The sequence below is a fragment of the Typha angustifolia genome, chromosome 7, assembly GCF_048772165.1.
Source record: "Typha angustifolia cultivar Huaian chromosome 7, ASM4877216v1, whole genome shotgun sequence".
Classification (NCBI taxonomy): domain Eukaryota; kingdom Viridiplantae; phylum Streptophyta; class Magnoliopsida; order Poales; family Typhaceae; genus Typha; species Typha angustifolia.
Genome location: NC_133245.1, coordinates 4,238,809 through 4,263,674, shown reverse-complemented (window position 1 = coordinate 4,263,674; position 24,866 = coordinate 4,238,809). Strand labels below are relative to the sequence as shown.

The 24,866-nt window shown below is 38.1% G+C and overlaps 5 protein-coding genes and 2 non-coding genes across 9 annotated transcripts; 2 read left to right on the top strand and 5 right to left on the bottom strand.

The window, feature by feature from the left end:
* Positions 1 to 228: 228 nt before the first annotated feature.
* Positions 229 to 5,793, bottom strand: LOC140763475 (S-adenosyl-L-methionine-dependent tRNA 4-demethylwyosine synthase). The gene is made up of 8 exons (XM_073101678.1): positions 4,802 to 5,793; positions 3,790 to 3,905; positions 3,013 to 3,188; positions 2,350 to 2,540; positions 2,169 to 2,255; positions 1,286 to 1,443; positions 992 to 1,202; positions 229 to 905 (listed from the first exon to the last, which is right to left on the bottom strand). The coding sequence occupies exons 1-8, from the start codon at positions 5,678 to 5,680 to the stop codon at positions 756 to 758; spliced, it is 1,968 nt and encodes a 655-aa protein (XP_072957779.1). The 5' UTR covers positions 5,681 to 5,793; the 3' UTR covers positions 229 to 755.
* Positions 5,794 to 6,062: 269 nt separating this feature from the next.
* LOC140763175 (uncharacterized) lies at positions 6,063 to 7,376 on the bottom strand. Its single transcript, XM_073101252.1, has one exon. It carries the CDS (start codon positions 7,091 to 7,093, stop codon positions 6,332 to 6,334), a length of 762 nt encoding a protein of 253 aa, XP_072957353.1. The 5' UTR covers positions 7,094 to 7,376; the 3' UTR covers positions 6,063 to 6,331.
* Positions 7,377 to 7,498: 122 nt separating this feature from the next.
* On the bottom strand, positions 7,499 to 7,571 carry TRNAR-CCU (transfer RNA arginine (anticodon CCU)). Its single transcript has one exon. It is a non-coding gene; the product is annotated as a tRNA-Arg (tRNA).
* A 274-nt stretch (positions 7,572 to 7,845) lies between these two features.
* LOC140763850 (uncharacterized) lies at positions 7,846 to 16,467 on the bottom strand. 3 transcript variants are annotated; one of them, XM_073102218.1, is made up of 17 exons: positions 16,151 to 16,467; positions 15,915 to 16,076; positions 15,063 to 15,242; positions 14,838 to 14,895; positions 14,351 to 14,401; positions 14,061 to 14,143; positions 13,202 to 13,289; positions 12,002 to 12,046; positions 11,855 to 11,929; positions 11,662 to 11,730; positions 10,486 to 10,601; positions 9,555 to 9,667; positions 9,254 to 9,333; positions 8,889 to 9,009; positions 8,688 to 8,754; positions 8,382 to 8,552; positions 7,846 to 8,206 (listed from the first exon to the last, which is right to left on the bottom strand). In XM_073102218.1, the coding sequence occupies exons 1-16, from the start codon at positions 16,423 to 16,425 to the stop codon at positions 8,420 to 8,422; spliced, it is 1,716 nt and encodes a 571-aa protein (XP_072958319.1). In that variant the 5' UTR covers positions 16,426 to 16,467; the 3' UTR covers positions 7,846 to 8,206; positions 8,382 to 8,419. The 3 variants fall into 3 exon arrangements, with proteins under 3 accessions (XP_072958319.1, XP_072958320.1, XP_072958318.1); XM_073102219.1 differs by having other exon boundaries at positions 8,410 to 8,552; XM_073102217.1 differs by having other exon boundaries at positions 7,846 to 8,552.
* A 79-nt stretch (positions 16,468 to 16,546) lies between these two features.
* TRNAQ-CUG (transfer RNA glutamine (anticodon CUG)) lies at positions 16,547 to 16,618 on the top strand. The gene has a single exon. It is a non-coding gene; the product is annotated as a tRNA-Gln (tRNA).
* Positions 16,619 to 18,679: 2,061 nt separating this feature from the next.
* On the top strand, positions 18,680 to 19,507 carry LOC140763074 (glycine-rich RNA-binding protein GRP2A-like). Its single transcript, XM_073101112.1, has 2 exons — positions 18,680 to 18,883; positions 18,987 to 19,507. Exons 1-2 carry the CDS (start codon positions 18,770 to 18,772, stop codon positions 19,323 to 19,325), a joined length of 453 nt encoding a protein of 150 aa, XP_072957213.1. The 5' UTR covers positions 18,680 to 18,769; the 3' UTR covers positions 19,326 to 19,507.
* Positions 19,508 to 19,690: 183 nt separating this feature from the next.
* On the bottom strand, positions 19,691 to 24,374 carry LOC140763073 (ADP-ribosylation factor-like protein 2). Its single transcript, XM_073101111.1, has 5 exons — positions 24,091 to 24,374; positions 23,899 to 24,009; positions 23,637 to 23,799; positions 21,348 to 21,428; positions 19,691 to 20,046 (listed from the first exon to the last, which is right to left on the bottom strand). Exons 1-5 carry the CDS (start codon positions 24,318 to 24,320, stop codon positions 19,909 to 19,911), a joined length of 723 nt encoding a protein of 240 aa, XP_072957212.1. The 5' UTR covers positions 24,321 to 24,374; the 3' UTR covers positions 19,691 to 19,908.
* Positions 24,375 to 24,866: the final 492 nt, after the last annotated feature.

Below are 24,866 nucleotides of genomic sequence, written 5' to 3'. Positions count from 1 at the left end.
AACTAACTAAAGCTTTCATGGTATGAGGTTCTAAGGTGTATTCACCTTAAGAATTACACGAGAGTTTTTCAGAGGTATAATATAAATATCAACTCTGGAAGGGTATACACATAAATAAAGGGTTTATAACGGTATACATGCGAAAAAAAGAAACACACACACATAAAATCAAACCAAATTAGATTTGGTTAGTTGAATCAACTCATACTTAAGAAGATACACCAATTGTGGAGTAATCAAATGGCAGACAAACCTCATCCTACTTGCAAAATGAAAAGAACATAACGCCTATAAGGCAGTGTACATGCCCACAAGAAAAGATAAAGTCCAGTTTCGCTGTATCACTATAGGCTTTTTCCTAAAGATACGGAGGACGTGGTCGGTTCAACATATTTTACTAGCCAATGAAACATGGACAGTACATTGTGCTTTGCCAACTCAGCTATGTTCTTATACTGGATTAAAGAAATTTTTGTCCAGAACTACTCTTTTGACCCCTTTTCTAATTTAACTAAATTGAGTATATCCTCTTCAGAGGGTCAAGATGCCCCAAAGAATTGAGTTTGAACATCCCAACTGTTCGTGAAGAAATATATAATAACACAGCTAGTCTACAAAAAGAACCCCTTGTAGTAGAAATAAATATGTAATGTAATGCGCACCCGGGGTGATGGGTCTGGCTCTGAACTTCTGCGAAAAAAAAAATTAGCGACAATAGCCTCTATCCACCGACACGCCCTGTCAAAATACTTCCATTAGCTCCGAATGCTTGCAGCTCCGTGGCGCCTCTCCTTCTTGAAACGAGATTGATCTGGATCAAACCCACCTTCCTCAGCTCCATAGACAGCCCAAGAAGGTGTAATAGCCATGTAGTCTTCGCTCCTAAAGGACTTTCCAGAAGCCACCTGCATCAAATAATGTATAGTGATTAAAGTCATTATGGAAGATAAAGACAACATAAACTAGACTTTTATATTAAGGTGAAAATTACCAGTTCCTGGAATCGCTCATAGTTTATCCATGTGTACCATTTACCATCAACTTTGAATTTAGAAACTTTTGCTAGAAGGACACAGCAAGAATGGACATGTTCACAAGCAACTTCATAATCACCGTTGCTTTTCGTGGCCAAAGCCTCTGAAAAAGTTTTAACATCAGAATGCCATGGGACATTTTCCATTGTCAACTTTGAAGTGGCAGACCTGAAATGTCAAGTGGCACAAAAGATCAAAATCCATAGGCTAATAGATAACTTTCACGGGAGAAAAAGAGAGAAGGCACTGACGAGCCACAGTATGTGACACCCTTGATCTCAATGAAATCAGGTTTTCCAAGGCTCAACAAGCTAGTATATGCATCTATCTCCTCTGCATTCCACCCTTTAACCAAAGTCAGCCGATAAACTGTCCGCTGCTCTTTATAATGCAATGCTTTCAGTGAATCCTACAAAGAATTGGAAGAACACATATCACATGATACATTATACATCAATGACACAAGGGTACAAGAAAATTAGTTCACTAAAGAAAATGAAGGTTCTTTTTAATATGCTTTAGTGAATTGTCAGAAGAAACGGGAGCTAGAAGCTTATGATGGAAAGTATACAAAGTTGCAGATCAGCCATTTATCTTTTCCAGAAGACAAGAGTTTTGCGTATTTAACTCATGTAAAGGTACCATAATCCTCTGTCATGGAGGCCATTAGCACGTAAAAGTTAAAAATACATGTTTTTAAAAATATATTGCAATTTAAGTAGATTAATATTGTTGACTAGGCTTCTTAAACCTTGCGAACACAAACAGGGACAAGAACTAGAACCGATTCTAGTGAGACACTTAGCTCAAGTGGATCATAGATTGGAAATTTTCTCAGTATATATTAGGAGAGCACAATGAGATACTAATTTGTGAAAGAGATCTTCACAATCCAACTAGGTATATTTAAGTGAAAAAAAAAATGTTTGTATTACATAAATGGAAGATAAACAAAGGTGATCGTGGTTAGCTCTTCATGGCATTTTCTTTTGGTCTTATGAATAGTTGCTATTCCGAAGGCATGTATAGTAGGAATAAAATAGAGATGCATGTTTATCACACTATAAAAAGCTGCATTAACAGATACAGATGGAAAAATCAGAACATAAATCCAATCTATTAAGTACTACTCACAACAAAACGCTCCCAAAAGTCCCCAAACAGCGGCCTATCTACTGCCTTCAGACTCTCTTTTGTAGCAGCATCTACACTGACATATAGCTGCAATAATTGAAAGAAACTTATATATTATTTCCCTACTGTCAACTACAATCACACCAAAATCAATTAATTGATACGTAAGGCAGAAGATAACCTGGGTAACAGGTTTCAGCATTTTTATCCTATCAGGAAATTGAGCATTTGTAACAAGAAATGTTGAGATATGCCTCTGATGCAGCTCATCAATAAGTGTGTTTATCTCTGGATACATGATTGGTTCACCAACAAGAGACAGAGCACAATGTCTAGGTGAGAGACCTTCTGCTAGCAGCTCTTGCTTTACACCTAATGGAAGAAGTAGACAGAAGATCACACCTAATTTGTATTTGTGCTGGAAAGTGGCAGCTGCTGCCTTAGGAAGATGATTGCTTGCCAAGTGCCAATCCTTACATGCTAGAATATAATAGCAAAAGATTGCCAAATAGTATGATGGAAAAGGGATTATGACTAACTTGACAGAGGACATAGATTAGTCAAACAATCTTCATCACATGAAATTTCCTAAAAGTTGAGGTGCCTATGATTTAAGACTGAAAGGGCGATCAAAATATAGCCGATGTGCAAAAAAGAAAATATGCATTCCAATACTAAAAATGTCTAAACCACTATAACTTGAGGTACTTTCAATTTATTGATGAACTGATCAGCCAAGCTATTAGCAAACATAGCATGTGAATAGTAAAAATCAAGTGCAAAGAAAAAATCAGCTGTATCTGTATGTGGCCATTCCAAAATGAGGACATATATGAATAGACACCTGGTACTCCTTTCATCTGCTTAATCATTTTTGTATGCTGCTCAATTGCAGCATTCACAATGTCAAGAGGATCATCCATCTTCCACTGCCAACTCTTTCCAACGGGGTTTGTGTGATGTCTCCAACAAAATACACATTTATTTGCACAAGCCAAACTTGGTGTTGCTTCCATACACCTGTTTCAGCAAAGACTAAAGAAAATATAAGGGATACATTTAGTGAAAGAAAACAATAGAAAGAAATTATGAAACAAGTACCGGATCACATTTGATCCACTTTGTGTCAGAATTATTATCTATATAAATTTATAAACTTGCTAGCTGTACAGCTACTACCTAGCAAAAGGATTAGACTTCGGAGACAATCTCCCTTACAAACAGCAGGCCCTAATTTTCAAAAATAAATAGCTTCTATCAGTCTTTGATTTTTTCTGCCGACAGGAAAAACATGTAAAGCTAAAAATCCAATCATTATATTCTTGATTAGATAGTGCCCATGAATACTGATTTATCTCTGCTCTAGCACATGCGCTGTATGAATCTATCTGCCAAATGAGCCATTTGAGTTATTTACTATATTTGTTGGAGTTTATAAACCAAAGTGCTTCTCCTTGTCAGCACCTTTAAACTATATTGAAAGTTTAATAATATAAACTCAACCTTTTAAGCATTGAATATCCTAAACCTGTCCTTGATTGATCCTGAGTCTTCCATGTATTACCTACAAGACATCATCTAAACATAGAGAGACAAGAAATAGCACTCTAGTAGCCATCACCTGTGACTCTCTATACCATAAAATGAATGTTTGTAACAGCCCCCACGGCCTCGGAGTTGTGATTTGGTCCATCGACAAAGCTTCACTCCACTATGTGAACCGATAATTTTATAACCCTGCATGGTGTAAATGGAGATTATCATAATTGTTTCCTTGATCAAAGCAAGGCAAAAAATGTTAATCTAGAGATGGGTGATAAGTGAAAAAGAAAAAAAGGGCAGAATGAACAGTAAGCAAGGACTAAAAATCATAAAACCCAAGTAAACCAAAGTAGATAAGAATAAATCTTCATTTTCATAAATCTAATATCCATATTCAAACAAAAAAAAAAGGCATCACTATACCTTTGGCATAGACATCCAAATTTTGGAAGCTCAACAAAAAGATGTTTCACAAACAAATGAGAAGTATAAAACAGCACAACCGTTCTATTGCAATATAACATTTGTCAATCACTGTAGTACTTTCCCCGTGTGCTACCTGACAGCAGTCTTCCTTACCGTCTGTCTGGCTTACCTCCCATATAGAAAAGAGTCAGATAATCGAAAAATCCTATTCAGATATCTCATCACATTTTCTTTTTCCACTTCTCCTCTCCTATAACCTACTGTCTTCTTTATGTTATACAATTTCCTCTCCTTATTATGATCCACACACAGATCAGAGCACTAAAAGTGAGATGGTGAAACGAAGGGATTAACAGCAACCAAATAAAATTCAAAGATCAATTGGGGGGTGGGGGTAGAAGAGAGAGCAGTCTAAATACACATTTGGAGATTGAAGTACAAATACAAGGCTTCATTCTACACTAGACTTGTCGGTTTAAGCTTCTGTATTCTATGCAAATAATCTTTTAGAGCTATAAGCATAAGAACATATTTAAGGTTCTTTTCTTTATGCAATTTCATGGACATTATCGAACCTCTTGGACCACCTACAAGAGAGTATCCACTTCCAAAACGAAGCAATAATAGCATAAAAAAAGTATATTTTGATCGAAACCAGCATTCACCTGCTTTTCTAAGCTTGTTCTAATGATCGGGGTCACCATTTCTCTCAAACCATTCTTTCCCCCATTCACCACAGCCCCCGAAGATTTCTTCGAAGGAGCTTTCCCAGCAATATCCTCCATATCAACATCATTTGATTCCAACGCCTCCACCACCTCCTCCTCTTCCTCTGACTCCAAATCCTCTTCCAATACATCAAGCCCATCGCTTTCCACCATCGATTCAAAAGCCCCACCATCTACTCCCCCACCTCCCTTAAGCAATCCAATAACCTTTCCACCCCAGGAATCGAATGCCACATCCACATCGCCGAGATCCACATCCCCCTCACAAACCGGAAGCATCTCCGTCGCACCGAGGGATCTCATCCACCGTGAAAAGTCCTTTGCGGCGGCATTGTATTGCGGGCCATAGGATCCAGATCCGACGCCGAACACAGCGAATCGGCACCGAGAGAGGAGAAGCGATCCGACCCGGAAGTCGTCGACACTCTCGGCGAGCCACCGGGCGAGGAACTCCGCATTGGGGGGAGGCTTCCCGTCCTCCCAGGTAGACGCAACGATGAGAACTAGGGTTTCCTTGGGGAGTTCCTCCGGCTCGTAGCTCTTGGGGTCGACGAGGTCGACGGAGACGCCGTTGGAGAGGAGGCGGTCGGCGAGTCGGCGGGCTAGGGTTTGGGAGGTGCCAGTGTGGGAGGCGAAGAAGAGCTTAAGATTGGGGTTAGGGGTGGAATTAGGGTTTAAGGAGGAAGAGGAGGAAGAGAGGCGGTGGCGTAGGGAACGGAGGCGAAGAGACTTCCAGAGGCAGAAGGCGGAGGAGAAGGAGAGGAAGGCGAGGAGGGCGAGGCGAGAGGGGAGAGAGGAGGAGGACGTGATGGTCATTGTGGGAGCTGTTGGCAGCCTTTCCCGGCTGAGACAAGGGTTTTAGCTCGGGATAGGCGGTGGGCTTGCGGTTTGGCACTGTGCAGCGGATTAGTGCATTGTAACGCAATGGAAGTTTGAATGGAATAACTTCGGGATTTTTACATAATTGCGACCGAGAACTTTTAAAATTTTAACATAATTTTTTAAAAAAAAAATAACATCTTATTTTCTACATAAGATATTTGATAAACTTTCTGTAAATATATTTTTGTCTTCACATATTAGTTTTAGTATTAAAGAAACTAAGTATATTTACCAAAAAGTAGAGTACCTATCATTCAAAAAGATAAAAAAGAGAACACCTTCAAATAATCAAATTTTCATTATATATATTAGAATCCATTTAAATTCACTGAAACAACTGAAATCTCACACGACTATTAATTGTTGCAGATGGGGATTTGTGAAAATAAAATTTCAAATCAATTGAATTCCACCTACTTGTCGTGCTAATGATCCGATTTTTTCTCTCTTTTTTGGTCATTTTAATCTGCATTTGATTGAACGATGGTAGTAAACGAAAGAGTTCATCCAGATAACACTCGAAAAACTCCCATTTCTTGTCAAATCTTCACCTTATCTAGAAAAGATTTAACATTTAAAACATCGCTATCTCTTCTTCGCCTTCTTCGCAGTGAAACGGTAGACGACGACTCCAATTCGACTCCCCGGCAACGGAGCGTCGTTGTGCAGCACGACAACATCGAACAACTTCCTCGCCTTGCGAAAGAACACCGCGTCCCGCTTCTTCCACCTCCTCAGATGGGCCATCACGAACCCCACCTCGCCCTTCACGAACACCTCCACCGTCCTCAGCAGCGGCTCGAAGAGGTGATCGTAGTACACCACATCTGACGCCATCACGACATCGAACGCATTGAGACCGTCCATGTCCTCCTCCTCTCCCCACCTCAGCTGCCGGACTTCGATCTCCCCGCCGTTGGAGGCGATAGCGGAGGCGTTGGATTGGGCGTTGAAGCGGAGGTTGGGGAGCACGTGGGGGAGGTCGGTGAGGGTGACGCGGGCGCCGAGGACGGCGGCGGCGGCGATGCCGACGAGACCGGTGCCGGAGCCGAGCTCGAGGATTCGGAGCTTGGCGGCGGCAAGGGTGGATGGATCAGGGAATGAGAGCTTGGAGGGGTTGTGGTCGAGGAGGGAGACGAGGGTGGAGGCGGCGGGCCAGAGCTGGAAGGATAGGCCTTGGGAAGGGAGCTGCCTTAAGAGTAGTGCTGTGTTGATGGATTGGAGGTGGTAGTGGTTAGTCTTCAATTCGTCCCCTTCCTTTGGTTTCGGATCTTGTATTAGGATGTTGTTGTCTTCTTCTTCGCGGAGGGTGGAGAGGAGATCCATGTCGTCGTCGGAGTCCACCATTCTCTCTCTCTCTCTCTCTCTCAGAGGAGAAGAGAATGGCCGTCAACGAAGAGAAAATTAGGGCAACGCTCGGTAGAGTGGAGGTAAACTTTTTTAAAGAAGAATTGTGATCAGGATTAAAACTCCCAATGGTACGTAATTATATTACCGCTATTAATAGTAGTTATCCAGGAATGAATGTGGATGCGCTTTCTTAAAAGAGGGTAAAACCAAACCGACCTCCTCCAATTGGTTGTAGGAAATAGAGAGCGTGCGACCCTGGGACTCGGAGCATTTTTGCTGATGGTCTCCTTTCATGCCCTCTGGAAAAGTTTAAACTGTTGCAGAGAGAAGTTCATTATGGCAACGTAACAAAAGAATAGCTTAGCCCTCCTCCTTTATCAGGGCAAAAACTAAAAAGAGAATCGCGCCAGGTAGGGGTCGAACCTACGACTTTCTGCTTAGGAAACAGACGCTCTATCCACTGAGCTACAGGCGCCTGATAGGAATTTAGCAGAATATAGAATCTTTCCCAGGTAACCTTTTAAATTATTTATCATTTTCATTAATTTTTCACTTCATAATACTTTACCATTCAATAATTTTAAGGCATGCAGACTTTCTTGAACCATATTTTTCTGTTCTGTTTTCGAGCAGCAGTCTCTGTTTTTTTCTTTCTTTCTTTCTTTCTTATTGTTGCACACTGAAATTTTGGGGTTCTTATTTAGACAAAAAGCCAAATATAGGTATCATACTGTCGTATGAGCCAATGCTGAGGTCTAAAGTACTCCATCCGTTTAACTAATAGAAAAGGCAGTAAGCAGAAATGTAGACAATAACATTATATGTAGAAAAAAATGAAGATAAGCAATCTGAATACATCTGGCTCCCATTTCAAAGATAAGAGTGCAAATGCCTGACCGTCAGATTCTGATGAGTTTTTGTGGTTGCCATCTTGTCAACAGAAACCTTGTCCAACTATTTTATAGCCTTCAATGGTAACCGGTAGACATTTCTTTCCCAGAAGCGGCCACAATTCTGCGGCTCAAACGCCTGAAGACAGTCACCGGGAATAAATCCTGCATAACTCACTTGTGGTAGAGATTCTCGCGCACAATAAGGATTTGCTATCTTCTGTCAATCACCAAAGAGAACAAATCAGAGTTAATAGCTAAAAGTGTTGTTGACTTTTAGGATAGAAGGAAAAAAATTGCAAAGCAATCCATCGTGGAGAAAACAGGAAGAAGAAAAGGGTAAATATGCCCAGCAAGAAGAGCACAAGCAAAGATCAAAAGATCCCCTCATGTACATTTTGTCATTATCCATGAGCAAATTACATCGAATGTTTCAATTAGACTTCTTTGTATCTTGAATAACGACAGAAGCAGCATTACGCCCAGCAGCACCCATTACACCACCTCCAGGGTGTGCACCACTACCGCAAAGATAAAGCCCCTTCAAGGGTGTTCTGTAATCTGACCTGAAGTTGCAAATCGAATCCTTATGAATAGAAATCAAGGTGGGATAGATAACCATATTGAGATTTCCGAAAGAGTATACAATAAAGACAAACATTTTTTTAGATTAACATGGTTAAGTAAACTTCCAAACATACCATCCCTTGACTGGTCGCATTAAGAAAAGAGAATCCAAGCCCATCGCACCATGAAAGATATTGCCACCTGTTTAATGTGTACAGTTACATAGTTGGCAATGCAAGTTTGAAAAGTAACCATTATATACATGCAGAAATAACATTACATTCTCAGCACCATCTAAAAGGCCTACGCATTAAATAAATATGGTGAGACTTTACCAGTTAGCCCAAACTCCTTTTCAAGATCAGGTGGTGCCAACATATCATAATTGATAATTGATGAACTGAATCCAGGCGCATACTCATCAATCAGTGAGAAACATCTTTGAGCAAATGATTCCTGAGAATTATTCCTCTTCAAATGGTTAATATGTTCTTCAAACCTCAAAAAGATGACATGGAGAAGGACAATTTAAAGTTTCTTCCCATCACAACACATGAGATTCAGCTGACACTATTCTATATAATGGTCCAAAATTTCAACATGCAAAAATAAACTTATGATCTCAATTGTGGTTTTCAAACATGGGAGAGCTCAAAGAAATGAATCAACTAAAGGTACATCGGTACAAAAACCAACTCACTCTGACTGTAGGATCTTGCCAGCTGCCTTCCAGAAGTTTGTAGGGTGTGTATTGAACAAAAAGATTAATCACATGCTGACCTAAAAGAACAAGAGAGAAAGCTAAGTAGTCCAATTCCATAAAAATGGGTCGAATAGAAAAAGGTTCTTCGATCACAACCTGAGTAGTTTTCTCAATCTAATCAAGATTATAGTGATAACAAGATTTTTTTTTTGCAAGCAATAGAACTGGATAAAAGTCTATTCTAATCACCTCTTGATTTCACCTTACTTTGAATGCAGTAGTCAAAAACTCGTCATACCTGGTGGAGAAATGGTCTTATCCAAGACAGAGGGAATTGTCATTTCAATAAGAGGTCTTCTAGATGGCAAACCAATTAAGGCATCTTTGTTTGCTATATCAATTTCCTCCATGCTTGAAAAAACAATGCAAGAAAATTAATCCAAAATCCAGAAGACAAAGGAAAAGATGGGCAACAAGTTTCTTCAGAGCTGTATAAGAATTACTTCATGTAAGCAACTTAGAAGGAAACAAAGAAAACAAGTTCTGGATAGCTTGAACTAGATGAAAGATTGACAAAATGTTTAATTGAACATGCACCCCTTTACATGTAAAGTTATTAGAATATAATTTCAATCATCAGCTAAATTTAGAGAACTCAAAATAATAGACAGATGTTAAAGTTCAGCTGTCAACCTGAGGAAATTGGTGCTGATTTCCAGGCAAAGTGAAATAAGATGAGAGCTACTTGCAATGAAATCTATAAGGTTATTTGGATAATAGAATTAAACAACCTCCTAGATTCTTGGTCAGTTCAGGATCATCTAATCAAAGAGCATTTCTCTGGGGACTACCCTAGACATGGGAAAAGTCTACATGAACATCAGCAAGATAGGATCAGTAATTACACGATTCTGGAGATTCTCTTGTTAGGCGATATGTTCTTTCCTTACAATAAGCTAAATAATCATTTTGCATATTACAGATAGGATTCTTCTCCTCTAATGGGCATTTTGCAGTTGAGCTTTAATCAATAAGCAATCAGTGCAAAATGCTACTATAATTTGTAGATACATAGACAGATACTTCTTTCACTAGATATGTAGACTTAGCGATAAAACATAAAGGAAAAAAACTTTATTAAATAAATTGAAAAATTGTGCCAGGAATTACACAGAATATCATTAAACCAGTCTAAATCAGAGAATAGTAAAACCAATTTAATAGAGTACCTTTCGGATCCTATGTGAATTGTGCCGACATGTTGAGGACCTGCCTCAAGCTGGTTACCTTTGCAACAGTGAAACTGAGGCAACCTATCAACGGCCAGGTTAAGTTTTGTTGTTCCCTGTATGTCAGAAAACAGCAGCCTGGCATAAGTTGAGGTAATTACAAAATTCACTTGTCTACATAATAAGCGATGCAACATAATCTGACCAGCAAGAGTTTGGAACGGCAAGTTCCAAATTGATATGTAAGAGGTAGCCATCCAATCCAGAAGAAAGTAATGTTGCTCCAAAGTTATTCATGTATCTTGAATTTAGTATGTGAATCAGCCTTAACTAATACATAATAGAAGGGACATGATTTTTCACTCCTAAAGGCAGTCAAAGTAATAGCACAGACCAATAACTCTGCAAAGGTAATAAAAAAGTTCAAATTGTGCCACATTTCAAGGTACAAGGCCTAAACAGCCTCTTTTCTTGGATGACATATTGACATATAAATAGGCTTCTCTTTCACTGCAGTTTTATAAACATCAACATATCTTATGAGCACTAACCATTGCATTGTCCAACTTGCTTTCTCTTAAGTAGATGTATTATGTAATTATTGATGATCAAAAGTTGTTACATTTATTATCTCCTTTTGGAAGTACGGAAAACTATCAATAAGGAAGCACTACAACTAGTTGAGATTTAGCTGAGTACAATATTCACCTATAGTCAAAGTTCCGTTGGCATTGTTGATATAGATTCATGTTATACATAGTATACCAAGGACAAAAATCTAGAGGGCATTACTTGGTGTGACAGTCAGGGTTGCCCCTTGCTTCCAAGAAGTCATGGTTTTAAGTTTTGGAAACAACTTCTTCAGTAGCAAGAGTAAGACAGATTGTGTACATCTACTCTCCTACCCCACATAGGTGGGAACCTCGTGCATTAGGACACCCTCTCTCTCTCTCTCTCTCTCTCTCTCTCTCTCTCTCTCTCTCTCTCTCTCTCTCTCTCTCTCTCTCTCTATATATATATATATATATATATATATATATATGAAGATAAGATCTACATTAAATATTTTAGAATCTGCAGCCTGTTTGCGAAACAAGAAAATTGAGGAATATTATTAATCAGGCCCACATATATGCCAGAAATCACTTGTGTCAGTAAATACTAAAAAAATCTTACTGAGCTGTAATCCAAGTTCTTAATGGCACCAAGGAAATCTTCTGGAAGAAGGTTAGCAGGCACTAGTTCCTACATGAGAACAAGACATAAAGCATAGAAAATTGTTATTCACATTGTAATACTGTCTAAAATCACTTATTTAGTTATTTCTTTCACATGATAAAAGATAACAACCCAAACGCATGTAAATTACCACAAAAGTTCGATACGGTGTAGCGTTTGACAAAACAACTGATGAGTGCACCTGTGTTCCATCAGCCAGCGCCACCTGAGCAATCGTATAAAGGTTACAGAAAATGGAACATATGCATTCATGAGGATCTAAAAGGAAAGTATTTACCCCCGTTACTGCTCCAGTTTTCTCATTGACAATTAATTGTGCAACCTAAACAACAAAGGTGGAATAATTGATTAGTGGAGGTTGTGAGAGAGTGTACTGCCACTCAAAATATTGTTGAAGACACCACGAAGAAACTAGAAGACTCCAAAAGAGAAATCATGTTTTTTTTCTAGTAAGTTCCTCTGTTGTTGGATTTTGCTTTAGTCCGAAAATTGATACCAAACTCTACAAGATTCATGTCAAGTTAAAACCAATCATAAAAGGTTGAAATTCTTTTCAAGCATTCTCATCTTGAGCTGCATGCTAGAGAAACTATATTTTTGGAATGACTATACTGTATAACACATAACAAGCATCATAACCAACGATGGTCGTGTAGGTGGCACGTGCCGAGAAGCTCCGTGCCAGTGGTACACATTTATAATATTTTTAATAAAAATTTTAAGATATTTAGAGATATTTTTGGCAACGATAGCGGTGCCACCATTAAATAAGATCATTGAAGTAGGAAATTATTAAGAAAATAAAAAGAAAGAAAGATAAAATAAGAAGGGTTGTGGTTGGAGGAGTTGAGAAAGAAAAGTGTTAAATACAATTGTGTTTAATATGAGAGTTTTAGAAATATTTAATAGATGAAAATAAAAAAAAGACAAAAAAGAAATAAGATTAGATGACAAAACATGATAATACATGATTTGATTGAAATTAGAAAATGACAAAAAAAAATTAGACATGAATTATTATTTTAATTTTAAAAAATGACACATGAGTTGTCATTCCATGGTTGTTAAATAATAATGATAGAAATTAAAGAATAACAAATGACAAAAGTTAATTGATGATGATTGATGAAAATATAAAAATTAAAAAAATAGGTTCTACATGTCATATCATGTTTGTTAAAAAAATTAGTAAAATTAATTTGATAAAGATTGATAGAAATAGAAAAATTTTTAAAAAAAAAATTGTCTCTATATTAGCACATGACTGGTATGGCCATTCATGATCATAACATTTACAAATTTTACTAACGAAAGAACAGAGAACAAGCAATTGTTAACAAATCTATGCAGTATCCCATAATAAACTTAATATTATGACTTAAATAAGAAGCAAAGGATGAAAATAATTTTTTTTAGGGGAAAAGGTTGCTTCAGTAGGCTATGAAGGTAAAGGATATCATGGATCAGGGAAGCACACCTCTGCATTCGTCAAAATGTGCACTCCTGCTTCACAGGCTGCCTTACTTATTGCCAAGGACACCGAGCCCATTCCACCTTCAACATACCTGCAGCATGTTATTTCCTTCAAGACATGTTCACTTAGAAGGTAAGATGATGACTATTGTTATGCATGTGCATTTCTCTCTACCAAAATGTGTGACCAGCAATTTTAGAAAATGCCAAGTATGCAGTCACCAGTCAATAAGAATTTGTGAGCCACTTCATTATCTCTACATGAGCAACTGTGCAACACATGAACTGGTTCAAAGATACATAAAAAAATGCTAAAGACCATGGAACTAACTAGATGAACTTGATATACTAATGGTTTTATTTGTGTTAACTTTTATAGAGGACAGGTCATCAATTAGACGATCAATCCAATACCCACTTCTTAGTTTCTCAATTAAATACACTTGAAAAGTCTTGCTTCACTTCAGCTGCAGTAACTTACGAATACAGTGCCACGGGTTACCAAATACTAATATTATAGTTGGCTACTTTGCAAGTGCACTATTTTGTCTTCACACATATCCTTTCTGCATGTTTGTGCTTTAATATGTTGCATGTGAAAACTGATATACATGGTTTCCCTGTTAGTACTTACTACCACCTAGCATTTTAAATGTATCTATAAATTTGGGTACTTAATAAATAAGTAGCATATATTCTTAATTACATTACATCAAGCCATTTAATCACAATTTACGTACAGTGAAACATAAACTTAAATGTCAACAAATTTTATATCTCCAAAAAGTGCTTGAAAGCTATGCATTTTCACGAAGAAGTTGAAAAATAAGCTTCACATAGGTCAGAGCAAGTTAGAAGCATACGACCAAACACCACGTTCACCAGCTGTTTCCCCCATTACATGATGTAGTAAAACATATCCAGAGCCTGGAGTGTGGACAGTTGCCTACAGAAGAAATACATGAAACAAATCAATTGCAAATTAATGCATTATTGAGAAAAGGTGAAACAAAGAAATGCTTAATTTTATAAATTAGAAAGAACTCGCAGACTCTAGAAGAAAGATTATCTTGTTTAATAAAAGATTCAAGGAGAATACAGATGTGGCCAATTTTGTGCTCAAATATAAATAAATGTACCAAGCAGTTCATACCATAGAACCAATCACAGCATCGGTTGCAAGTGTTGCCTTCAGCACCTCCGTCTGCAAACAGGTATATGGTATTGGTTGAATTGTCATATCATTTCATTTGATAATCTGCCAATGATAGCTTTACTATATTCATTCATCTTAAAAAGGTTCTCAAAAAACTTGTAACTCTAAGACATTCATCCAGGCATAGAACATTTACGTATGAATTAATAACTAGATAATCACAAGCATCATCTACTATGGTCGATGGCACAGGAATGAGTTCACGGATACAATATAATATTTGAGAAACACATGACAATTTGGAAAAGGAAAACATTGATATTTTCCAGCCTTCTTGGAACTGGAAAAAGGTGAACAGCTCAGTTATGCAAATACATATCTAGACAAATCATATAAAAGAAGCATCTACTCGAAAACATAAAACTTTAACAGATACCAGAATTTCAGTACTAATTTCTTGTTAATTATGGAACGTAGTAATTACCTCAAACCAGTTATTCAAAACCTTTGATGCTGGTGAAAGTAAGAGGTCCATGAAATCCCTGCCAAGAGCATTACAATGCAGCATTAAAACACAGGAAGCATACTAAACAACAAAAGAAATTGTCCAAATGTTTTAAGTGTTAATGATATTCCAAGCATCATAGATCCTATGTGTACGTGTTGGAGATAACAACTACGAATGCTGGAGATAATGAAAACTACTTACAACATGTCCTTCTGTCCCAATGCATAAACATGTTGGAGACAACGACTCCAAAATGCTGATTTCTGTAATTTATCCTTCAGCTGACCAGATAGAGATGGGACACCATGCCTTGTTTCTGGTGTTGGTGAATCTAGAAGAAAATCCATGAATTTGCAGAACTTTTCCAGCTGCTTTTCATATCTACACAAAGTAAACATCACAAAATAAACATTATTCCAAATCTAAATCGTAAAGATTAGAGTACGTGAAATTTCATATTTGTAGGCTTCAAAGTTTCATTGATACTAGTTAAAAGAAGAGACTACCATCCCAATTCACTTACAATTTGCAGAACCTTTCGATCAATTTGGTGGTATATATTTCTTTTTATTGCAGCGATTAACAATTTGCAGAACCTTTCATCAATTTGATAGTAGATGTTCCTTTTCTCCAATTGGTTAACTTCAAAAGTTTACGAGATACTCCAATTCACTTACAATTAGGAAAACCTTTCCTTCAATTTAGTAATAAGTATTTCTTTTATCTGAAGCGATTACCTTCAACAGATTAAAAGATAATCCACTGGAAGGAGTTGCAACTCCGCCACCTCTTTCATTCGCTTAGTTAAGTCATTTTATAAAAGAATTTCCTGCAGATTTTTATCTTTAATTCTTTTGGCTCTGAATATCACTATGCACCCAAAAATTATTATTTTGCAGTAGAATTTGTTGCATTATTTTCATTCAATCACAGGATGAAGCATTTTCTTGGCCTATTACTGTTACGACTTACAAGAGAAAGACTGTAGAGTGACTGAAGGATCGATCACTATCCCGCTGGATTTATACCCTAAACATAAAGTTTCCCACTCACATCGGATACGTCATCGCGTCCTTCTTGGAGAACTTGGCGATCTCCGAGTGATTCAACTCCGCGTCCGGCCCAAGTAGGAGATACCTTCCATCAAGACACGGGGTGAAGGATGAGGGATTCCTCCGGAAGAGCTTAAGCCCGTGCCTCTCCAACTCGAGCTCCCTAAACAAGAACCAAGAAGCGATTGAAGAAACAAAAATGGAGAGGGAAACCGATGAAAGTGAGAGAGAGAATACTTAATGATGGAAGGCCGGAGGAGGCTTTGGAGATAGCTACATCGGGAGAAGCGGAAACCAGGGACAATCTCCTCGGTGACGGCAGCGCCACCGATGACGTGGCGCTTCTCGAGGACGGCTACAGAGAGGCCGGAGCGGGCGAGGTAGGCAGCAGCGGTGAGGCCGTTGTGGCCTCCACCGATGACCACCGCATCCCATTTCTTCTTCTCAGAAGTGAGGGAGGAGGAGGAGGAGAAGCGACGCTGGAATGCGAGCGCTCGTGCCACCGGCGACATTGAAAGATTTTTCTCAATTCTCTACTTCTCTGCACTGGAGAGTGGAAGACCGAACTGGATGTATGTTTTAAGTTTTGATTGTTACACATTATTTAGAATTGTATCACCTACTAAACAAGTTGGTCCCATGGTCTAGTGGTCAGGACATTGGACTCTGAATCCAGTAACCCGAGTTCAAATCTCGGTGGGACCTTATTTTGTTTTATTTTTCTAAGTTGTGTTGTTAATGTATGTGTTTTTTCTCTCTCTCTCTTTTCAAAAGATCTAGAATTAAGCTATTTCTGAGAATATTGCTACTAGGGACCAAAATGATAGTCATTTCCATGACCAAAGTCTGAAGAGGTGCCGCCCTCCCCCAAAATAGAGGAGGTTGAGCATATTTAGAAACCAGAACAAGAGGATAGGTAGTCAAATGGTAGCCAATATGACTACATTTGAAATAAAATAGTAAAAAATTTATGATAAGCAACAAGCTAGAAAAACTTATTGCTGGGTGCATCAACAGCTTGATACAAATTTGAGTAAATCTAAATCGTACTTTAGCCTAAGTGCAGGCGTCACCCTTCGGAGGCCAACCAAAATCCACAGCAATATTCACATAAATGTTGAATAGCCAACAATCAAAGAACAGACCCACAAACTAACTGTACCTAGATAAAAGAAGTGGTATTTCCTTTCTCAAAAGTTGGAAAGTTTGGCTGCCATGAGATAATTTTAAGAACAAGGTCTTAAAATGTCCAACCAGTAGGCACTTGAACTACCTTATCTCTGTTAAAGAATTTGAATGTGAAGAAGCCTGTTGGGAGTCCATCTTCCCTTGTCTCTTTTAAGTTTCATCAAGTAGACTAAAGGAGGGGGATGACCCCAAGAATTCCCATCGACAACATGGATCCCACATGACTCACATAAGAGGACGGATAAGTATTAAAACTAAATATGTACTATAAACCAAATTAATATCTTAGTAGAAGAATCTCTCTATATATCATAGCAATGTGAAACAATTATATTTTAGATGAGCACGTAAATATTTCATCAACGGTATATATAGTTCATATAATATAGTTATATTATAATATTATTAAATATAATAACATATGATGTAGGATAATTATGACTATTTTATAATAATTTTAAGTGTAAAAATTCTAACTGAAGCCATAATCACGCCTGAAGACTAAAATTATGTTCTGTTATACATAATAGTAGATTAATCAGCAATTTAGATTGGGTATCACTTTAGTTGATAAAAACCACAATAATGGGGGATAATACATCATGCTCATGTTTTATTTATTAGTTACTCATGATTTGCTAATTATAGATTGGACATATAATAGCAATTAGACCTCTGCTCTTCACGGAAAGACAGCTGATTTAATGCAACCTTTTATCCCTCTTTTCTGCTATCGCCTGTTTTGACCAATTACTGTATATTTCTGAGTGGGACTGATCCTACATTTGGTTGGTATCTCTGTCACTGTATCTTCTATATATTCTATGCAGCAGGTAAAATTATATATATATCGATTAATTATTTTTCATAGGTCGACTTTGGTTAAGTGTTTGATTTGATCTCTTCAAAGTTCAAACTAATATCTCAGCTTTTTGAAACTCGTGGCACAGCCGGTCAATTGTTAGTACAGTTAGTTGATGGAGGTTTAATCCGAGTAGTATAAATTGTTTTAAATAATAAACAAGTTAATTCATATTATAAATTAATTTTTTGAGTGATAATTTATGGATTATAATCATAAATGAGTTGGATCAACTAGTTTATAACTTGAATCAGAATATATTAAATTTAAATTTTCTTTTAGAAGTCTCTGAGGTTGTATGTGTATTAATAATAATACCAGGCAGCTTTGACAGCTTCTTTATCATTTTAAAAAGAAACCTTTTAAATTGCTTATCAGAAAACTTCACAACTGACATGTGTCAGTTAAAAAGAAACAACAAGAGTAAAGAATAAGTTAAGGGCTACAATAGTAATTTAGTCGGTAAGATATTTTCTGCTCCACATCCCGTGATTTGTGACCCACCACGACCTTTTTCCGTAAATAATTATCCGGCAATTAGTGCGACAATTCCAACCGTTCGTGATAACCAATACCATCACGGTCTACCGCACGATTGAAGACCGTAAAAGATAAGGGCAAAAAATAGCGTCTACGAATTAGAAATATCGGTGACCAGAACAGTATTGGGTGAGCTTACCTCCAACACCGATCTATAAATGTAGGGTCAGGGCACCCTTTTCAACTTGTGCTCTCATAGAGGTGGTAGATTTTCTTCCCCTCTTTCTCGTTCGATCTAGGGTTTCTTCTCTTTCATCTCTCCTACGATGGCCGCCACTGACGTCGAGTACCGCTGCTTCGTCGGCGGCCTTGCTTGGGCCACCGACGACCGCTCCCTCGAGGAGGCCTTCAGGGCCTTCGGCGAGGTCGTCGACTCCAAGGTAAGATGTCGATCTCTGGTGTCTTTCCTTTTATCTGTTGTCTTTTGATCTGGATCTCAGATCCAGACATAGATCGGACTGCTGAGGTTTTATCTTGATGCAGATCATCAACGATCGAGAGACCGGGAGGTCGAGGGGGTTCGGGTTCGTGACTTTTGCGAACGAGCAGGCGATGAGGGACGCGATCGAGGGGATGAACGGGAAGAACCTCGACGGGAGGAGCATCACCGTCAACGAGGCCCAGTCACGTGGGGGCGGCGGTGGAGGTGGAGGCGGTTTCCGCCGTGAAGGCGGCGGAGGCTACGGGGGAGGTTACGGCGGTGGCCGCCGTGAAGGCGGCGGACGGGACCGCGGCTATGGAGGAGGAGGAGGAGGAGGAGGGGGGTATGATGGTGGATCTCGCTACTCGAAGGGGACTTCGGACGGCAACTGGAGGAACTGAGTTGGTAGTACTAGTAGTAGAGAAGTTGGGTTTCGATTAGGGAGAGTATCTTAGAGTTTTTTATGGTTTAGGTGGGGCTCTATCTTTTGTTCTTGTTTACTTTCGTCCGTGTTGTTCCTTCTGAGAAGGATGTGGTACTGAAATCAATGGATAAATGGGATTATAAGATCTCTTGTTTGGTATTTGGTATTCTGGTGATTGATCGTTGTTCCTTCGCGTTGTTTATGGTATGGTTGATATCTTGGCGGATGGTGAAAGGGCTTAAAGTACACATTATTAGGGTCATTGGTGCATCGAGATTCTAAATTGGAATCGACTTTATAGTATGGTTAGATCTGTCATTAAGTTTTGGTTGACACACTCTGTTCAGGGGAATATGACTTTTTATTCTTTGCTTTTATTCCCACCAAGATTCATTTATTTCTCCCCTGCACCTATTGCGTCCAAAATGCAGCAATTTCCAGAATCAAAATTGAAAAAAAAAATAAAAACCTCAGGTAGAGTGTTTTCATTAAGACTAATTGACACGAAGGTAATTTGGTAGACAGCTACTAAATTCCACGCAGTGGTTACACAAATGTCATCAGTCTAGCATGTAAATCCGAGAGGCAATGTCTTGAACCAGCCAGTCAAACCCTTCAAGCAGTCCTTCCCCAGTGTAAGCACTGCAGCCCACAATCTCCCAGTGCCTGGTCTTATCCATGGCATCCAAATTAAGAACCTGAAGAGGAAGACATATAAGTTCCTTGTTTCAGATCGTAGAGCAGATTCAAACACGAGTCAGCAAAAGCATTTGGTTTTATTTGTAAGGCATTACAAAGTATAAACAAAGGGGAAATAAACGCTTTTCGCAAACTAGCATATATGTGCTACAAAAGGATACCTAGTATACTTTATTTCGGTCCAGCTCATGAGAAACAGAAGTACATTAGCCAGTGCTGACTACAATGGACAATGCAAAAGCAAAATAAGATTCAAGGACACTACATCGTTGGCACTTTCTTAGACCAAACTAGTTCTCCATAGAAACTTATTTAGCTAAATAGTCCACCAAAACTTATTATTTAAAAGGTCTAATTTTGACACATTAGCTGCAAATATAAGATCTAATATTTTTTTCCTCTAGTTTATCCGAGATATGATAAAGCTTTCAGTTTATCTGTCGTTTATCTAATTAAAAGAAAAAAACATAATCAAGAAATAGTCTTCTCATCCTATATACTGGAATAAACACCTGATGAGAATATTCAGAATAAAGCTTTGAAATGTTCAATGATATACAACTCATATAAATGCTAATAAGTTCAGCAATTTTCTTGTTAGGACTATGAGATTGTATCTAACACGTTAGCTCTCTTTTGGTATTAAATTTCAGCTGTGGATTATTTAGATAAATAAATTTATGAGAAGGCTCAATTAAAAACTCATAGGAATTCTTACTCAAACATATATAAATAATTTACAACAATCATAATATCACTTATCTCCTGCCAATGTATAGTATTCGAGATGGTACATTCAATGTAGACCCAGCCTAGAACTACGTGAACATAATGCACCTCTCTCACTTACAGTCATCCTTTGTGTAATGTAAGTAATCAATGTCAGAGTAACATCACACGTGAAAAACTCTGTCGAATAGGCAAGTTATATAGCTTCTGTAGTAGTCTTACACAGTATTTGTCAGGAGGTACAAGCTGAAAACTTTGGGAACCTCATGTTATGGAAATGTTCACAAACATAATTTAATATATCTCCAGTAGAGAAGATGTCACAGGTATGTAGACTTGCAATTTCATCTTCCCTATTTCTGATTAAAACTAGAACGTATTACAGGTAAATAAAGATTATAACAGTTCGATAACACTGAGGTAAAATATATGATTCAATAAGATGCCATTAACATAATACTGTGGAAACAGATCAGCATTTCATTAGATTTATGTATCTCACATTCTAATACTCCCTGAAATTTAACCAGAGATAACAGTAGTATAAAAGTGAACATCAACCTTCACTTACTTTAACAATTTCTTCTGGTTTGAGAGCGCCCTGAATATCTTGCTTATTTGCAAATACTAACAAAGATGCTCCTGATAATCTCTGCAAAAGCCAAGGCAAGTGAACCTCAAATAAACTTAACCAGCAAAACAGAATGAATATAAAATTCATAATAGCAAGAACTTTTCATAAATTGCTGGTCAAACTTGGCATTAAACAATTAACTTAAACGCATACCCCTCCTTTCACCAAATGAACAAGACAATGGAGCTTAAAACCTGTCTTCATTTTTCTGTTCTTTCTTTATTCCATTACTTTGGTAATTCCATAAACATCTTTTCCTCTGCATTTATGATATATAAGTATATAACCTATTTGTTTGAAATCTATTCTATCTTATTTTCCTTCCCATATATAAATGCTTCCATAGAATAAGCACTCCTTTGCATAACTAACTGCATTATGTAGACCTCTCTTGACACACACCAAAACTGTATTTTTCTATGTCAAGATGGCAAATCAATTGTTCTTTTTTTAAATATTTTTATATTATTTATGGATGGCCGAGTCACAGGCATGGCCTGTGCCGACCACTTGCTGGCACGGCAGGGCGCACACGTGCCGCGGCACTTACTGGCAGTGCCACAAGAGAGGAGGAGAAAAAAATAAGAGGGAGACTACTCACCTTCACTCTTCGACCCGTCATCGTTGCTCGCCGCCATCGTCACCCATCATTCGCTGCCGGAGAGCTCTATCAATGAAGACGTCGTCGCATCGCATTCTACACTAGAATGCCCCAACCCTAGCTCAAGGAGGAAGAAGACCTCGGGTGGGTTGGCAGGTGAATAAAGACTTAAGATGCAAATTCGAATCCGGATCCACCTTCATCGACGGAGCTCTCCGGCACGACGGGCGACAACAGGGGCAAGGTCGGTGGCAATAGAAGCTCAATGACGAGCATATAGCTACTAGGAGAGGGTGCCGTGTAACAGCCCTCGTGCCATGTACTGGTATGCCGCCGGCACAATAAGTCCCAATCGGCACGGCCATTGTTGATTTTATTACCACTTGGGAAATCAAATTTGCCATAGATGGTCATATTAAAAAATAACTAAAGGGTAATTATGAGACAAGATGATATAGAAATTAAGCAAAATAGTTTTTAAGTCATATGGCCAATATATATGATAAATGAAAATCATTGTTGATGGAGATCCTTCATTCCTAAATAAGCATAACACCACCAAAAGGAGTAGTTTTGGAATGACATAATTCCGCTAAATCGTCTCAAGTATGATCATATAAGAATCAAACTAAAGGTCATAAGGTATGCAATACTTTACTATTGTGTGCAACAATGCACATTAACGTCTTTTTGGTATTATAGTGATTAGCTATTTGTCAATCTATATCAAAGCTATATCACAGTGACAATGTCTTTACCCTATATTGGTCTAGCACATCAACTTTTGGATAGAGACCTTCAAATACACGAAGAAATTGAGCATTATATGTTGATGAATCCCAAGTTCAAACTTCTCCATTAGAACATACATGGATATAATAGATTATTTCTATCATCATAATGTGTGATAGTCAATAATGGTGATATGGAGTTATTTACAAGGTATAGCACTTATATTTTCCAAGTAAAATATTCAAGGACTTTGTATTTTGTCAGAACAAGCCGTGCTGCTGTTAACACCATCCACAAGCTTCAACTATAGCCTACTAATTCATGATAGGAAACTGTATCTTGAAAGCAAATTGGTTTTCTTTTGTTTCCGGATTTACTAGTTAGACATTGTTCCATCCGGATAAAAGTTTGGAAATCTTCCAGGCTCCAGCAACAAACCAGAGTACTCTATGTGGATGCAATTTTCAATATTAGGCCGACAAGCTATTGATTCCCACATAAGTACAAAGAGCATAGCATGAAATAGTATTGGCGGTGATGCAACTTCAAAAAGAAAAATCAGATGTCGTTTTGCCAAAAGAATTTCTCACACTAGAAAATTTAAACCAGGACGTAACATTCAGAATGGTTAACCCCATATCACCTATAAATAAGAGCTACAAAAGGTACGAACCCATACGTTCTATTAAAAAAGAAGAAGTCCAGTGTAAGGAACAGCTTGGCCAACTTCTTAGAACGAGCTATTGCAAGATGACCCGATGGCATCTTTTATTTGTATAAGACCTAAGGAAATTATGAACAACACAACTTTCTAGGTCAAAATATTGGAACGCATCTATTTTTCCTTCAAAATTCTGAATGGTTATACTCATAAGAAGAATCGAGTCAGATACCTCTTCTTTCAACAGATTGTGGAGCTCCGCCCTGCAATCGTCCAACCTCCTGACATCGGAGCTGTCGACGACCCACACCAAGCCATCGGTCTGTTCGAAGTAATTTCTCCAGTAGGATCTGATGGTCTTCTGACCCCCAACATCCCAAATGTTGAGAGAATACCTAATTAACATCGCAATGCAGCAATCAAATCCCACCCAATTCTCAAACATCACCGCAAGTGAGAGATAAAGAGGAAGATCTAAACAAACTCTTGCTTACTTCTGGTACTTGATGGTCTTGATGTTGAAACCAAGGGTGGGGCTTATGACGCTGGTATCCTCGCCGTTGATCTTGAGCACGATGGTCGTCTTACCAGAGTTGTCTAGGCCCCTGGATTCCAATAAAAGAAAGAATCACAGAGAGAGAGAGAGAGAGAGAGAGAGAGAGAGAGAGAGAGAGAAGGGAGCTTACACCATGAGAATTCGCATCTCCTTCTCTTTGCGTTTGATCTTTCGTATGATGCTAAGGAGACCCATGGGAAAGGGATCTGAGGAGCAGATTTCGAACGATGGATTGGATAATACTTGAGTAGTGGTTAAGGTTATAACTATGGAAGAGACGACGAACTCAGAGAAATGAAGCGAGGAAGGGAGGAATAGGGACGGGAAATAGAGGCTACTCTGGTAAGTGGGACCTGACATACGAAAGTAGTCACTCTGATCTCATTTGATTTCAAAAAGGGAACGGAAAACAAAAACGAGAACAAATGTCTTTCGATTCTCAGATCTAGACGACTGAAAAATTGAGGACGAATAGGATGTCAAAAATGACAAAAATTATTTCTGCTTGTCAAAACTTTTATTTCTCATTTTCTACACAATTAAAAATAACAAATTTTTAGAAAAGAAATTAAACGTGTATATAAAATATATTGACTAAAATACGTTATTCATATAATCGAATCTGAAGCTAGCTTCCAGAAGGAGCTCAAAGATAGTGGGTTTATAATGCCTTCCAAAGAGTGATGGAAAGCCTCATGCAAAACCCTAATTTTCAATTTCTACATGTTTCTGACTTCAATTGTTACAAACTAACAACCAGCCAGTCATAAAGCAATTCAAACTTAGCTGACGGCAAAATATAATACCTAGAAAGAGAAGACAGTTCAATTGTTCATATAATGAACACTAGAAATAGGATAGAACCTGCGACACTCTAACCCAAAATCAAACATATAAAGAATACAA

What these genes read in the sequence shown, in the direction of transcription:
- LOC140763475 (XM_073101678.1), bottom strand. Translation starts at nt 5,680, where the DNA reads ATGACCATCACGTCCTCCTCCTCTCTCCCCTCTCGCCTCGCCCTCCTC. An exon ending in TATGGTATAGAGAGTCACAG is followed by an intron (nt 3,189 to 3,789) that starts GTGATGGCTACT and finishes TTGCTGAAACAG; the next exon opens with GTGTATGGAAGCAACACCAA. An exon ending in ACTTTTGGGAGCGTTTTGTT is followed by an intron (nt 1,444 to 2,168) that starts GTGAGTAGTACT and finishes AATTCTTTGTAG; the next exon opens with GATTCACTGAAAGCATTGCA.
- LOC140763175 (XM_073101252.1), bottom strand. Translation starts at nt 7,093, where the DNA reads ATGGTGGACTCCGACGACGACATGGATCTCCTCTCCACCCTCCGCGAA.
- LOC140763850 (XM_073102217.1), bottom strand. Translation starts at nt 16,425, where the DNA reads ATGTCGCCGGTGGCACGAGCGCTCGCATTCCAGCGTCGCTTCTCCTCC. An exon ending in CTCCGGCCTTCCATCATTAA is followed by an intron (nt 16,077 to 16,150) that starts GTATTCTCTCTC and finishes GTTCTTGTTTAG; the next exon opens with GGAGCTCGAGTTGGAGAGGC. An exon ending in TAAGACCATTTCTCCACCAG is followed by an intron (nt 9,334 to 9,554) that starts GTATGACGAGTT and finishes TTGTTCTTTTAG; the next exon opens with GTCAGCATGTGATTAATCTT.
- LOC140763074 (XM_073101112.1), top strand. Translation starts at nt 18,770, where the DNA reads ATGGCCGCCACTGACGTCGAGTACCGCTGCTTCGTCGGCGGCCTTGCT. An exon ending in GCGAGGTCGTCGACTCCAAG is followed by an intron (nt 18,884 to 18,986) that starts GTAAGATGTCGA and finishes ATCTTGATGCAG; the next exon opens with ATCATCAACGATCGAGAGAC.
- LOC140763073 (XM_073101111.1), bottom strand. Translation starts at nt 24,320, where the DNA reads ATGTCAGGTCCCACTTACCAGAGTAGCCTCTATTTCCCGTCCCTATTC. An exon ending in AAGACCATCAAGTACCAGAA is followed by an intron (nt 23,800 to 23,898) that starts GTAAGCAAGAGT and finishes GATGTTAATTAG; the next exon opens with GTATTCTCTCAACATTTGGG. An exon ending in AACCAGAAGAAATTGTTAAA is followed by an intron (nt 20,047 to 21,347) that starts GTAAGTGAAGGT and finishes CTTCCTCTTCAG; the next exon opens with GTTCTTAATTTGGATGCCAT.